The 14772-nt window shown below is 39.8% G+C and overlaps 1 protein-coding gene across 4 annotated transcripts in view; it reads right to left on the bottom strand.

The window, feature by feature from the left end:
- Positions 1 to 3904: 3904 nt before the first annotated feature.
- Positions 3905 to 14772, bottom strand: part of usp15 (ubiquitin specific peptidase 15) — a 115262-nt gene continuing 104394 nt past the window's right edge. For all 4 annotated transcript variants that reach the window (XM_043709977.2, XM_043709978.2, XM_043709980.2 and 1 more), the window contains one exon: positions 3905 to 13449. In XM_043709977.2, the coding sequence (XP_043565912.2) occupies positions 13270 to 13449 (180 nt within the window). In that variant the 3' untranslated portion in view covers positions 3905 to 13269. The remainder of the gene's footprint in view (positions 13450 to 14772) is intronic.

Raw genomic sequence — 14772 nt, 5'->3', positions numbered from 1 at the left:
TTGCCTTCATGAGACAAAACATGGACTATGGGAGATTACCACAGATACTAGAATTTGAACAAAAAAATGCTGGAGATCACAGACCGTCTGGCAGCATCCATGCAGAGAAAGCAAGCAAGAGTTTTGACTCTAGCTGACTCTTCATCACCTCATTGAGTCATCTAGACACAAAATGTTAGCTTATTTTCTCTCCATAGATGCTGCCTGACCTGCTGTGATCTCCAGCACAGTTGTTTTCATTGTGTACAGGAGTTAGGAGTCATGTTGCAGCTCTACAGGACATTGGTGAGGCTTTTAGAGTACTTCACACAATTCTAGATTTACAAGAATGTTGCTGGGATTGGAGGCTTGAGTTACAGGGAAGGGCTGAATAGGCTAGGGCTATTTTCCTGGAGGGTCAGAGGTTGATGACTTTATAGAGGTTTATAAAATCAGCAGGGCCACAGATAGGGTGACAATTAAAGGTCGAGAGTGTGGTGCTGGAAAAGGAGAACAGGTCAGGCAGTATCTGAGGAGCAGGAGAATCGATGTTTCGAGCATAAACCTTTCATCAGGAATCTTATGCCCGAAATGTTGATTCTCTTGCTCCTGTGATGCTGCCTGACCTGCTGTGCTTTTCCAGCACCAGACATTGTTCTGGTGCTGGACACTCTGATCTCCAGCATGTGCACTCTTCACTTTCTCCTGACTATTCAAGGTGTTTTCTTTAAGGTAGGTGAGTCCAAAACTAGAGGGCATAGATTTAAAGAGAGAGGGGAAAGATTTGAAAAGGACCCAAGGTGCAACTTTTTCATGCAGTTGGTCAGAGGAAGTAATGGAAACTGGTACAATTACATTTAAAAGGCATTTGGATGGATATATGAATGGGAAGGCTTTAGAGGAATATGAGAGAAAGAGAGGACTGAAGATAGAGATCAGAACCAAAAGGTGTGGTGCTGGAAAAGCACAGCAGGTCAGGCAGCATCCAAGGAGCAGAAGAGTTGATGTTTTGAGCAAGATTTTCATCAGAAATGAGGGGCTCCTGCTTGAAACATTGATTCTGCTGCTCCTCAGATGCTGCCTGACCAGCTGTGCTTTTCCAGCACCACACTTTTTGACTTGAGAAAAATAGGCCAAATGCTGGCAAACAGAACTAGGTCAGATTGAAATGCTTTGTTGGCATGGACGAGTTAGACGAGTTTGTTTCCATCTCTATGATACCACTTTTGATGCCTTTCTCCTCAACAAATGATTCCCCTCACCAGGTTGACAGGACCTTCAGCCCATTTCCTACGCTACTTCCTCTCCGAGCTGTGACAGAGTTCCCATTGCCCTCACTTTCCACCTCACCAGTTTCCTCCACATTGATGACACAAACTGTAGTCTGGGTGACCACTTTGCAAAACACCTCCACCTGCAAATATGACCCCAACTTTCTACATGGGCCACATCAATACACCACCTTGCTCTCATGCTTACATTTCTGTCTTAGGTTGCTCAGTATTCCAGAAAAGCCCAACACAAGTTGTAGAATTACCTCCTTAAATGTGAAAAAAACACATTATATCCTTAAGGACTCACACTGAGTTGAACAATTTCAGATCAGAAAGTCTGTCCTTCATTTTGATTATCCCCCTCCATGGTCTTAATTGCATGTGTTTGCTCTCATTCCTGATGAAAGGGTTTTTGCCCAAAACGTTGATTTTCCTGCTCCTCGGATGCTGCTGACCTGCTGTGCTTTTCCAGCACCACTCAAATCTTGATTCTAATCTCCAGCATCTGCAGTACCCACTTCTGCCTGGGTTTGCAGTCAGTCAGGGTGACTTATTTTCTGCTGTTAACATCCACGCTTCATCAATATCCCTTCTCCACTATCAGCAGTGCCCCTTGTTCCTGAATACCTCCATTGTGTCCCACTTGCTCTTCCTCCCCCTTTTCCGGCAGTACAAAACCTATCATTGTGATCACATACCTACCTGTGGGCCAGAATACAGTGTCATGGTCTCACATCATAACTTAATTAAAAGGTATCTAAAACTTACCACTTTTCTAGCCCCTTTCAGTTCTGAAGTTTTCACTGTACCTCAGTAGATGCCAGAGCAATAAACCAAACACAAATGTTTATGATTTCTCCACAAAGGCTGCCTGACCTGCTGAGTTTCTTCAGCACTTTGTTTTAAAAGTTGTGTATTCGTAGATAATGCAGATAAGAATCTCGAAGGTATTTATTTGTAGCTATAAAGGCACTCCTGACCCAATTATTGATTCTTTCAGTCTTTGGTCATTTTAGTGGATGACATTTCTAATTTGGGTGCAGTTCTTTGGAATCTCAAATTACATACAGAGGAATAGAATCAGAGTCATAGGAGATCTACAGCACAGAAATAGACCCTTCGGTCTAACTCATCCATGTCGCCCAGCTATCCTAACCTAATCTAGGCCCATAGCCCTCTAAACCCTTCCTATTCAATATATCCATTCAGATGTCTTTTAAATCCTGTAATTGTACCAGCCTCCACCACTTCCTCTGGCAGCTCATTCCATACATACAAACACCATTCTCTGTGAAAAAGTTGCCCTTTAGGTTCCTTTTAAATCCTTCCCCTTTCACCCTAAACCTATGTCCCCTCGTTCTGGACTCCCCCACCCCAGGGAAAAGACCTTGTCTATTTCTCTTATCCATGGAATGTTGAAATTAACAGTCAATAACAGTAAAGTGTCAAAATAGATTGTACATGTACCGAAACATATATCCTCACCATAGTTTTTTAAAAATTAACATATAGCTCTTACTTCAGTCGATAAACTTGATGGAATTGGTAATCAACAGCAGTAATTAAAAATGGACTAAAAGCAAATCATGATCAATGGATTTAGTATCTGTTTGGATAATTAATCAATGGTGTCCTGTTGGAATCAATTTAAAATCTTTGCTCTCAACTATTCTCAAAAAAGTGGTATGGTGGCTCAGTGGTTAGCTCTGCTGCCTCAGTGCCAGGTACCCGGATTTGATTCCTGCCAAGGGTGACCTCATACAGAATGTGCTTATCTGTGGGGGTTTCTGCTGGGTGCTCCAGTTTCCTCCCAAGGTCCAAAGAGGTGCGGGTTAGGTAGATTGTCCATAGCAAATTGCCTGCAGTGTTCAGATATGTACAGTCTAGGTGGGTTAGCTATGGTCAATGTGGGGCTTTGGGGATAGAGTAGGGGGCTGGCCAAATTCATAAATAATAAAGGGATCAAATGATGTTTTGTAGAGTAATTTTAATTCAATAGGATAGGTAAAAACAAGTTCATATTTAGATATAATACAAGGACAGAATTAGTTTGTCTGTTATGTGAATCACATGCATGAACAGTGGACATGTTGAAATGGTAGCTAGCTCATGCAGTAAACGCGGATTTATTGCATTCTGAGAAAGAGCTGGATTTGCTCCTAGCTTTGAAAGATATCACCTTATACGAGAAGCAGCGATGTTTCTAATACAAATTACATTGTGATTTTGTGGACTTAACAAAGCTGGTAGGAGTGGGGGTAGGGGAGGAAGAGGAAAAAGAAGAGGAAGTGTTCTCTTCAGTAATGTAATTTTGTTTTCCAGACTACTCTTCCCCAATTTCCTCATTTCCTCTGGCCACAACTGGTCTTGGTTTTATTACTTTTAGATCACATGGCTCTAAGTGGTGTAAAGAATTATAATTGAGAGGCAGGTTCGGAGACTCATTTTACATTTGTATAAATGTGATTTCAACTCCGAGCTGAGGCAAATTTGTAACAAAACAAAATTTCCCAGAGACACAAACAGACGATAGCAAACCAAAGATGGCCAAGGTCAGAAAGATTACAAAATGGATTTTAAAAGAGGGTCTGAAAGGCAGATGTTTAAACTAAGAATTCCACAGTGGTTAGATTGTTATAATGAATAATCCCTTGTATATCCAAACATCTTTATTGTAAACTCAGATACACTAAGCAGCTGTTGAGATATAATTGATTACAAGTACATTGCTTTATGATAATATATTAAAACGTTAAACTACATGAATTTGAAGACATTTCTCAGTAAATATTAAGAATACACTGTATCAAATCATTCACATTTACTGGACTGTGCATCAATAAATATGCAGAATACCTTATAAAAGCAGGACACATTTTAAAATGTCTTCAAAATTAATAAGAACCAAGGCCAGAAGATTGGCAAATTTTATTTTGTACTAATTAGAATTGCCATTGGCAAAGTAAGGTGTTGGGCAAATTAATTATTGATACTAGATAAATTGTTCAAGTTCCCTCAGATTGAGGGATAATTTGTTTTGCCTCTTCACCCAAGCTTTTCCAAGAACTGGCTAACTGACCAGATTGACACTTTAGAGCTGTTAACAAGAGATCAATATTTATCATCACAACTCTTAATTTTCATGTTTTTGCCTGTTATGAACAGATTTGCAAGCAAACCAAGGCTTTGCAAAGTTAATGATCTGATTCTAATGGCTAACGCATGATTCCTGTCCAATGGGGATACCAAAACAAGATAGCCAATCGGTTTAATGTACGCATCTGATCAGTCCACAAGCAATCTCCTGAGCTTCTATTCACTTACCATGCTACTTCTCCAGCCTACTCCCATGCTGCCCTCTTTCTTCAGCTAGTCCCATCCAATGAAATTCAACAACACTTGAAAAACAGCATCTTTTTACTTGGCACTTTACAAACATTTTGTCCTACATGGGTTTAATATCATTAGATAATAACTATCGCTCCCACTTTCTGTTGATCAACAGGGCTGCACCAGAGCTAACTGGAGTGAAGATGGAGCTGGTGCTTGAGGTAGGAATGCTCACTGTTCAAGACACATGGGTCTTCCCACCCCTTATTTTACCATGTCACAGCCATCTTTCTCCACATGGCTAGATTTTCTATGCGTCTTGCCTTGTCTATTGCAACTTATTAAGTCTCTTCTGGACTGATGTTTTGTTTCTGAATTTGTTCGATTACCTCATTATGACTTGCTGTACCAGTAATTACCTTTCTCTTTTGTTTATTCCCTGTCTTCCTTTTGCCTGGATCTGTATTTATTTAATAACTGCTTATATCTGACATCTTCCAGCTCTTGTTAAAAAGCACCAATCTGAAATGAGAAGTACATTACCTCCCACAAAGCTGCCTTATCTGATATTTTCCAGCATTTTGGTTTCAGATGGACAACATTTGATGCACAGTTGATCACTTCTCTTACTTTATTGAACTGGCATTAATAAAACCATTAAGCAAAAATCAATTCCCTAAAGAAATGTTTCCATAGCTTATTGGTCTTGGAATTATTAACATCTAACTGCAATATCACAGGACATGGAATATATTTGAAAATACATTTTACATGAAAAATATCGTTCATGAACTGGGGCTAATTGGAGATAGCTGTTACAGAGAAGTGGTGTATATATATTAGACTGAATTAGACCCTTGCCTATTGTACGATTGCTAATTACACAATCACTCATCCAAACATAAACATTGAATAATATATTCAAAATTGAATTTTATTTTTTACTGTTCAATGTGAGGGGAGTCCCAAGTGCAACTTGGCATTAGTCAGTTTTTACAGCATGTAAAAAGAGGTCTTTCAGCCCATCGTGCTGCCAGCCATCAAGCATCTATTTAATCTAACCCTGTATTCCAACATTTGGACCAGAGCTCTGTATACTACAGTGCTTATCTTAATAATTCCTAATGTCCTATTGGTTCCTGCCTCTACCACACTTGTACATAGTTAGTTCCAGATATCCACCAATCTGTCGCTGTAAAGAAGTTTAGTTAAATCACCTTCACCTCTTGCTCCTTACATTATAAACTGGTTGCTGATTCCTCTGCTAAAGGTAAACATTTTCTCTCAATCTCAGAACTTCGTACACCTCGATCAGGTCCACCACCCCTAGCTTCTCTTTTCTAAGGAAAGCAACCCAGCCTGTCTCGTCTCGTCTCTCTTCATGGCTGAATTCTCCAGCCCAGACAACATTCTGATGAATCTTCTCTCTAATTCAGTCACATCATTTTCGCAGTGTGGACACCAGTACTCTGGCTATGGCCTAACTATTGTTACAACTCCAGCATTGTTTCTGAATGCACACATTTTGAAGAGCACATGCATTCATTGGAGGTCATTCAGAAAAGATTCACTAGGCTGTTTCTGGAATAAGGGATTTGTCTTAAGAGAAATTCTAGCACTTAGAATAAAAGGCCATTGTGAGGGTCTTGACTGGTACATGCTGAGATGTTACTTCCCCCTCAGGAAATCTAGAATTAACGGAAATAGCTTCAAAACAAGGCATCTTACGTTTAACTTGGAGGGTGAGGAATTTGTTCTCCCATTGTGTTGTTAGTGCTTACTTCGACAGGAAACAGTAGCAGGGCTGTGTCATTGCATAATTTCAAGATTGTGTTAAAAACTTTTTCTTGACATCGGAGTCAAGGGTTAGGGGAAACTGATAAGAAAAAGTTAAAACACCAATCAGACCAGTCATGAATGCACGAAATAGTTCAGCGAATGGCCTCTGCCTGATTCTATTTCTTAGGGTTTTATAATCTCCAATTTGGCAGGAAGGTTTCTAATCCAAAATAATCTTTACAACAATCTATGTCCTCTTGACCACATAGAACACAGTGTTATTTTTAAACTTAGCTCATGGGACGTGGGTGTTGCTGACTCAACCTCAATTTATTGAGGACCTTAAAGGATGGTGAGCTGATTCACTCCATGAGGGTGGGAGGAGTGGGGATTGTGTTATTAACACAGAGCACCAGAGCTTTTTGGGGAGAGAGAATTTTTTTTCTATATTAAAGAAAACTGTAATCATCAATGCACCATTTAGAAAGACAGTGACTTTCATGAAGGCAATTGGATAAGCACCTGACCAGGAAAAATTTACAAGGCTGTGAGCAAGACTAGGGGAGAGGAATTTGTTGGGTTTCTCTTTCAAAGTGAGGGGACAAGAAGAATAGGTTGAATAATCTTGTCTTGAGACATTGATTGCCCCACCTCCATTTTCCCATTATTTGAAACCTTTATTACATACACACTGTTTGTAAAGTGTAGTAGTATCCATTGAAAGCATGGGCCTTAATCAATGTTGACAGAAAAATGATGCTTCTGCTAAGGAAGGTGGCCAAAGCACCATAGGCAGCTGTCATTCACCACTTAATTTCTAGAATTAAGATGACCAGCAACAGTTTGAAAGCATTTCGCTACAAGTACTCATGTCCTTGGTAAGGGAGAGAAAACAAGAGAATACCTATCACCAACCACATGTCAGAACTTACACAGCACTGCAAACACAGTAAAACGCTTCAAGTACAGCATGACATAGAATCGTCTCAAATGATGCTGGGCTGATGCCCTGAAGATCGCTCGGAGATAGGTTTGAAGTAGAGAGAAGGCAAGAGTTAGAGAAGTTTCAGCAGAGCATTTACGAAGACAAGCAAGCTGCTTATGATGGGATTCTTAAGAACTCCAACAGAATTTAACCAAAAATACCTTTTCAGGTGTCAGATGAGCACTTCTGGATGTCAGCACATGGCACAATGCGGCTCTGAATTCTTGGCAAATTTTGCGGATGATGTGATACATTTCCAAGTCTGAAATGACGATGACAGTGAGCAGTTTCCAACTCAGATTGTATCGCTGCCTACTCTAAAACTGAAAGGCACTGTGGTCCCCAACTGTGAAAGCTTTGCCGATGATCTCCCTCAACCTTCGAGTGGAGGTTGCCATTTTCAATCCATAACAGGGAGGTGGCAGGACAGCAGCACTCATACCCTCCTTCGCCACTGTAACATTAGTGTGTACCATCTCTAAGATCCTTATTAAGGCTTTATTAATAGGGGCATAGAATGTACTGCAAGGAGGTGATGTTGAAACTGTAGAACTAGCAAAACTGGAAGTGGGGGCAAATTGTTCACTTGCTGGAGTCATATCTGGCATATATGATTGTTGGAGTTAGCTCAGCTCCAGGATCTCTCTCCAGGAGTTCTTCAGGATAGTGTACTCTGCCCAACTATCTTCAGCTGCTTCACTAACAACTATCCCTCCATTATAAGGTCGGGGATGTTTCCCATGATTGCACAATGCTCAGCACATTCACGACTCCTCATACGAAAGCAGTTGATGTTCAAATGAAACAAGATCTGGTCAACATCTAGTCTTGGTCTGACAAGTGGTAAGTAACTTCCTCGCAATACAAATGCCAGGCAATGACTACCTCGAATAGGAGACATCACCACTATCGCTCCTTGACATTTATTAGTGTTACCAAGACTTAATCCCCCACTATCAACATCCTCGGGGATACCATTGACCAGAAACTCAACTGGACTTGCTACAAAAACACAGTGGCTACAAAAGCAGGCCCGAGGCTATGAATACTGCAGCAAGGAACTCACCTACTGACACCCAAAGCACAAGTCATAGAGACGTACAGCACGGAAAATAAGGTCACTCCTCAGCCTCTGACGTTCCAGGGAAAACAGCCCCAGCCTATTCAGCCTCTCTCTATAGCTAAAATCATCCAGCCCTGTAAAGCCTTTCTGAACCCTTTCAAGTTTCAAACCATCCTTCCGATAGGAAGGAGACCAGACTTGCACACAATATTCCAAAATTGGCCTAACCAATGTCCTGTACAGCTGCAACGTGACTTCCCAACTCCTAAACTCAATGCTCTGACCAATAAAGGAAAGCATACCAAATGCCTTCTTCTCTATCCTATCTACCTGCGACTCTACTTTCAATGAACTATGAATCTGCACTCCAAGGTCTCTCTGTTCAGCAACACTCCCCAGGACCTTACCATTAAGAGTATAAGTCCTACTCTGATTGGGTTTTCCAAAATGCAGTACCTCATTTATCTAAATTAAACTCCATCTACCACTTCTCAGCCCATTGGCCCATCTGATCAAGATCCCGTTGTATTGAGGTAACCTTCTTTACTGTCCACTACACATCCAATTTTGGTGTCATCTGCAAACTTACTAACTATACCTACGTTCACATCTAAATCATTTACATAAATGACAAAAAGTAGTGGACCTAGCACTGATCCTTGTGGCACACCTCTGGTCACAGGCGAGCCAGTTCGGTATCCAAATGGCTAGTTCTCCCTGTATTCCATGAGAACAACCTTGCTAACTAGTCTACCATGAGGAACCTTGTCGTACGCCTTATTGAAGTCCACACAGATCATATCTACTGCTCTGTCCTCATCAATCCTCTTTGTTATTTCTTCAAAAAAAAAACCTCAATCAAGCTCATGAAACATGATTTCCCACATACAAAGCCATGCTGACTTTCCAAACACATGCAAATCCTGTCCCTCAGGATTCCCTCCAAAAACTTGCCCACCCCGATGCCAGGTTCACCGGTCTATTGTTCCCTGGCTTTACCTTTCTTAAATAGTGGCACGTTAGCCAACCTCCAGTCTTCTGGCACCTCACCTGTGATTATCAATGATACAAATATCTCAGTAAGGGGCCCAGCAATCACTTCCCTAGCTTCCCACAGAGCTCTAGGGTAAACCTAATCAGGTCCTGGGGAGTTAGATTTTCTTTAGGAGTGTAACGGAATGCCCCTCACTTGCCTGGATAGGTGCAGCTCCAACAACACTCAAGCAACTTGAGACTATCCAGGACAAAACAGCCTACTTTTTTGGCACTGCATCCACTTCCTCCACCACCTACATTCAGTTGCAGCAGTGTGTACTATCTACAAGATGCATTGCAGAAATTCATCAAAGATCCTTAGAGAACATTATTACAAACCCACGACCATTTTCAGCAAGAAGGAAAAGGGTAGCAGATACATGGGGTTACCACCACCTGCAAGTTCCCCTCCAAGCCTCATCTTGACTTGGAAATATATCGCCGTTCCTTCACAATCACTGGGTTAAATCCTGGAATTCCCTCCCCAACGGCAGCATGGGTCAACCTACAGCACGCAGACTGCAGCGGTTCAAGAGGCACTATCTCCTTTGCAAAGGCATGTAGGGACAGACAATAAATGCTGGCCAGCCAGCAACTGATGCCCATGTCCCATGAGTGGAAAAAAAACACTTATTAGACCCCAACTGGACTCTTATGTATAGTTCTGGGTTCCACAGTATATTAGCAGAAGTGATTTACAAGAATTGCTCCAGGAATGTAAAACTTCACTTATCAGATTAAAGATGTTGAGCTTGTATTTCTTTGGGGGGGTGGAGTGGAGGGGGTGGGTGGCAGCTGTGAGGAGATCTGATAGAGGTTTTCAAAGTCATGAGCGGACTGGACAGAGTAGATAGGGGAATGCTGTTTGCACTCAAAGAAACAAGAACAAGAGGGCATTGATGCATAATAACGTGCCAACAAAGCAAGGGTGATGTGAGGGAAAAACAAGAACTTTTTCATATCAAGTAGTTCTGACGTGGGATACACTGCCTGGAAAGGTTCAATTGAGACATTCAAGAGGGGATTGGATGATTATTTGGATAGAAATGGTGTCAGGATATGGGGAAAAGGCAGAATAGGAAAAGGTAATAGAAGGTACAATGAGCCAAATGGCTTCCTTCTGCGCTGTAACAATTCAGTGATTCTGAGAAAGTGCACTACAGAAACTCACCAATACTTCACAAACAACACCCTGCAAACTCTCCGCACATTGTCTAGTTGGACAACAGCAACAAAAAGAGCATCACCTGCAAGTTCCTCTCTTAATCTTCACCATCCTGACTTGGAAAATGTAGCCATTCTTTCACTGTTGGTCAAAGTCCTGTGGGTGTACTGATACCAAATGGACTGCCTTCTCCAGGACATTAGGGATTGGTAAGAAATGCCAGCCCACCCAACAACATGCACATAAGACTAAACAAAAAAGGTTTACCCTTTGATCTCTGAATCCTGCAATTTCTACAGTAAAACTTTCTTTTCTCATTTTAAATTATAAATTTGTGCCAATTTTAACCTTCAGAGGCAAATATCTCACCTTCACATAAACTGCATTAAACATTAGGATCTAAATTCTGCATCAATATGATTATACTATTCTTGAAACCCTATAAAACTTACATCTAATAACATCCTTCATGACTTCGTGTCTTTTGTTTTTATTTTTATTCATTGATAAGAATTACAATCATTGAAATAAAATTGCACATGTGTGCAAAGTTTCCACAAATATATTTTAACAATGCTATCCATTTAAGGAAATATTAATTGAGCAAATTGTTTAATGCCAAGTATGAAACTTACTAAACCTTCACTGAAAACATTTTGTAGTACACTATACCTATCATACCAGTGCAGTTTATATTCCCCAGTAACCAATGACAACTGAGCTTGCAGTAAACTTTACCCAGTTATCAGGACAGAGTGGAGTGGCTAAGGCCTTGCATAACTTTATTGTAAATTTATAAACAAACATGCAAGTTTCAAATGTAAAATCAAATGAAATGAAGTGCAGTCAAACATTTACCTCAGACATGCTGGAGGTTCATGACTTCCATTTTACAAAGTAAAGGGAGAATAAAATAAAAAAAGGGCAAAATTAGACAATAGAACATCAACAATTATCAGCACTAATATCAAGTTACTCTGCAAAGCCATTTTCGACTCATACTTAACTCAACCTGGTCTAACTATAACATCTCAATAAAATAATTTACCAAGTGTGCACTCACAGAGTGAACTTATTTTATACAATACACCATTCAAATCAGTTTATAATGTTTTTTTTGTTTTCATTTAAAAGCAAAGACCATCATTTCCTTTATTGGCAATGGGACACGAAAGCGATCAACTTCATATAGAACAGCAATTTCTTAAGCATTATGCAGCTTCTGCCAATGGCAGTAAGAAACCAAAAAACACATCCTTTGACTTACATCAAATGGAAAGCAGCAGTTCAGAAAAAAAAAATCAAAATCCCACTCTCGGCTGTTGGCATCCTGGCCCCTCAAGTACAGCTCACCAATAAATTCAACTAGGTTTACCCAATAATATATACAATTGTTACTGCAACATGCAAATGATTACTATACACAATTTAATATGCTGTAAGGCTATGGTGAATTCCAAAAAGGAATTAAAACAAAATTAACCCTCTTGCTCACTTGTTCTATTAAATTTGATAATGTAATTCATTGCTATATTGTTGCTTTTGAGCCTAGTTTTAATACAATAACTTAAGAGTTACGAAGATAGTTACATTAGGCCCTGGTCATACACCAAAAGTAAAAGAGTGCAAACCAAGTTTGCTGAACAAATGAAAATTATCCAGCACATCAATTTAATCTATTATGACATTCTATTTTTAACCCTGAGTACTGCAAGCCCATTTGCAGTTTACAAAATACGTTTTCTGTCACAGAATACCTGCAGAAACGACTTTCGGTTCATTTCTAATGCTGCACCTCACAATTATTTGGAAAGTAGAATTGAGAAGTATACGGGGACAGCTGAACATTTCTAAATCTGTTGACTTCTTGAATGAACATAGTTATAATTTCCTTTGTTTCCTTATTTTGGTGCAGAAATGCCACTGCAGTCCTCAAAGGGTTAAAGTAGAGTTGATAAATGTTCGTAGGTAGCACACACACAAGCTTTATTCACTTCCACAATATGGGTCCATTCCACTTAACTTATCTGGAACAGTAACCCATAATACAGGTTAATTGATGATGATCAATGGGAACTTGGAAGTCATTGCATGGCATTTTCAATTGCCAGTTTTGTCTCTCGTCCTCGATTTTGATGGGCTTTACAATGCTTGTTTCGACAAAGATGGCAGGAGCTGTCACTGAATTAGTGATCCATTCTGTTTAAGTGCTCATGTTTGCCATTGCTTAAGCAGGGCACGTACATTGCACACTTTTCTGCTTACTTTAGTTCATGGAACAAAATCCTTACAAAAATAACTAACTTTTTTTGGGAGATGAACTATCACATTTTTAAAAAAGTTGGGAGGAGTGAAGGGAGAACCATTTAATTATTTCTTATATTTAGTGTAAAGAACCAGCGTACATCAGTAAGACAAATAAATTTCATGAATCATATACCGCAATTAGCTTCTAGTTGATTTTCTAATACACTTCAGCTTCAAGTAATTCACTTCAGTCTATCTCATCACGTAAAATCCAAAATGGCTTTTAGCTTGGGCTGATGTAGCACCTCTTTTCCAGATGATGTTTCGCTCTTTATTTGTGGTATGTTTCTAGCTTTCCAGTGCCTGCGGGCAGGAATCTGCATGGGAGAGTTTTGACATGGCACCATTGCTGTCAGTTTGTGTGCATGCAGTTTTCATTTTCTACATCATTCTCATTGCAGTCCTCGTCACTCTCCTGCTGGATGCCTAAAGATGCAGAGGTTTCCTTCTTGGCAATATGATCGTGTGCAAAATAGCCAGTACCACTGATTGTATCTTGTCTCTGGTAGAAGAGGACATAAGCTGCTTTTGACTGTTGGAATGAAAAAGAAAGCAGATTCATTTATTATAAAATGCCTGCTCACATCAAATTCAGTAACCACAATTCCCTGGCCACATTTCAGCAGAACCATTGCCGTTTTGATATTTAACTATTTTACAAAATATAAATGCAAATTCAACCATGTCAAACATTAAACACAATTTTGTTTTATTAGTTCTTGCTTCTTGGAGTTATCTACCTTTAGAAGGAAAGAAATAATCAAGCACTTTTAGCTTTTCAGCTCATGAGTAAGCCATCTAAAGACAAGAATTTTTGTTGGGCAAGGGAATAATGGGAAGAGATTGGGGATGAATACACCAAAATGATAAGAAATATATAATTGGTAGCACAAGTAAATACAAGGAATTGCAGCTGTCTTCAGATAATGCATCAGTGGCTGAATTTTCATTTAATCGTGAAGAGGTCCTGAACTTTTAAATTCAGCCCAGGTATTTAAGTATTAAATTATGATTCAGACAGCTTTGCAAGATCAAGAGTAAATCATATAATCATTAATCTTTTGGACATGCAAGACACACCACCAGGGCGGGTCAGACTTGAAACCAGATCTTCTGGCCTAGAGGAAGGGAAAGTATCACTGTGGCTATTTCAATTGACCTGCTCTGAAATGCACACCCAGAGCAAACATGTCCAGGGCAGCTGGGTCCTGAAACTGGGCCTTCTGACCCAGAGGTTGGGAGACTATCATCGCACCACAAGAGCCCCCAAACTACTCTTAATCAATCTCTTACAACCCACTTCCAGGACAGGTGCACTTAAATTCAGAACCTTCTGACCCAAATTACAGATATTACCACTGCAAAAGATCATTAATCTGTGTAATTATTTTAATTAACCTATTCAGACTTGCAAGAAGATGTGCAGAACAAGTGGGACATGAAGCCAGTGCTCCTGGCCCAGTGATAAGGATGCTAGCACTGCTCCACAAGAGCATCAGGAATTCATTGCATATTAAGTGTTCTTAATTGTATGCAGGTGAGCATTATCTGGTGATTTATTTGAACCCCAACAGACAGATTGAAACAATATTTGTTGTTAGTCTACTTATGTGATGCTATAAAACAACAGAGGATGACTCCAAATCTGAACTTCTCCAATTACAGACTGAAGTATAACAATGAAGGAATAGAGTTTTATTGTGTATGCCATATTTCAAATTAGATGATAAATGTGTCCATGATCTGTCAATGTATATGATTTTTCTTAGTGACCAGGGAAACATTTATTTTTTATTACCTTTAGCACCCTGCTGTATGTAAATTAATACACTGGGCTGCATTACACTTAATTTTC

Source organism: Chiloscyllium plagiosum, unplaced genomic scaffold (genome assembly GCF_037043375.1).
Source record: "Chiloscyllium plagiosum isolate Xiang-an unplaced genomic scaffold, Cpla_swu_hap1 HiC_scaffold_19, whole genome shotgun sequence".
Lineage (NCBI taxonomy): Eukaryota > Metazoa > Chordata > Chondrichthyes > Orectolobiformes > Hemiscylliidae > Chiloscyllium > Chiloscyllium plagiosum.
This window is presented reverse-complemented; position numbering and strand designations above follow the sequence as displayed.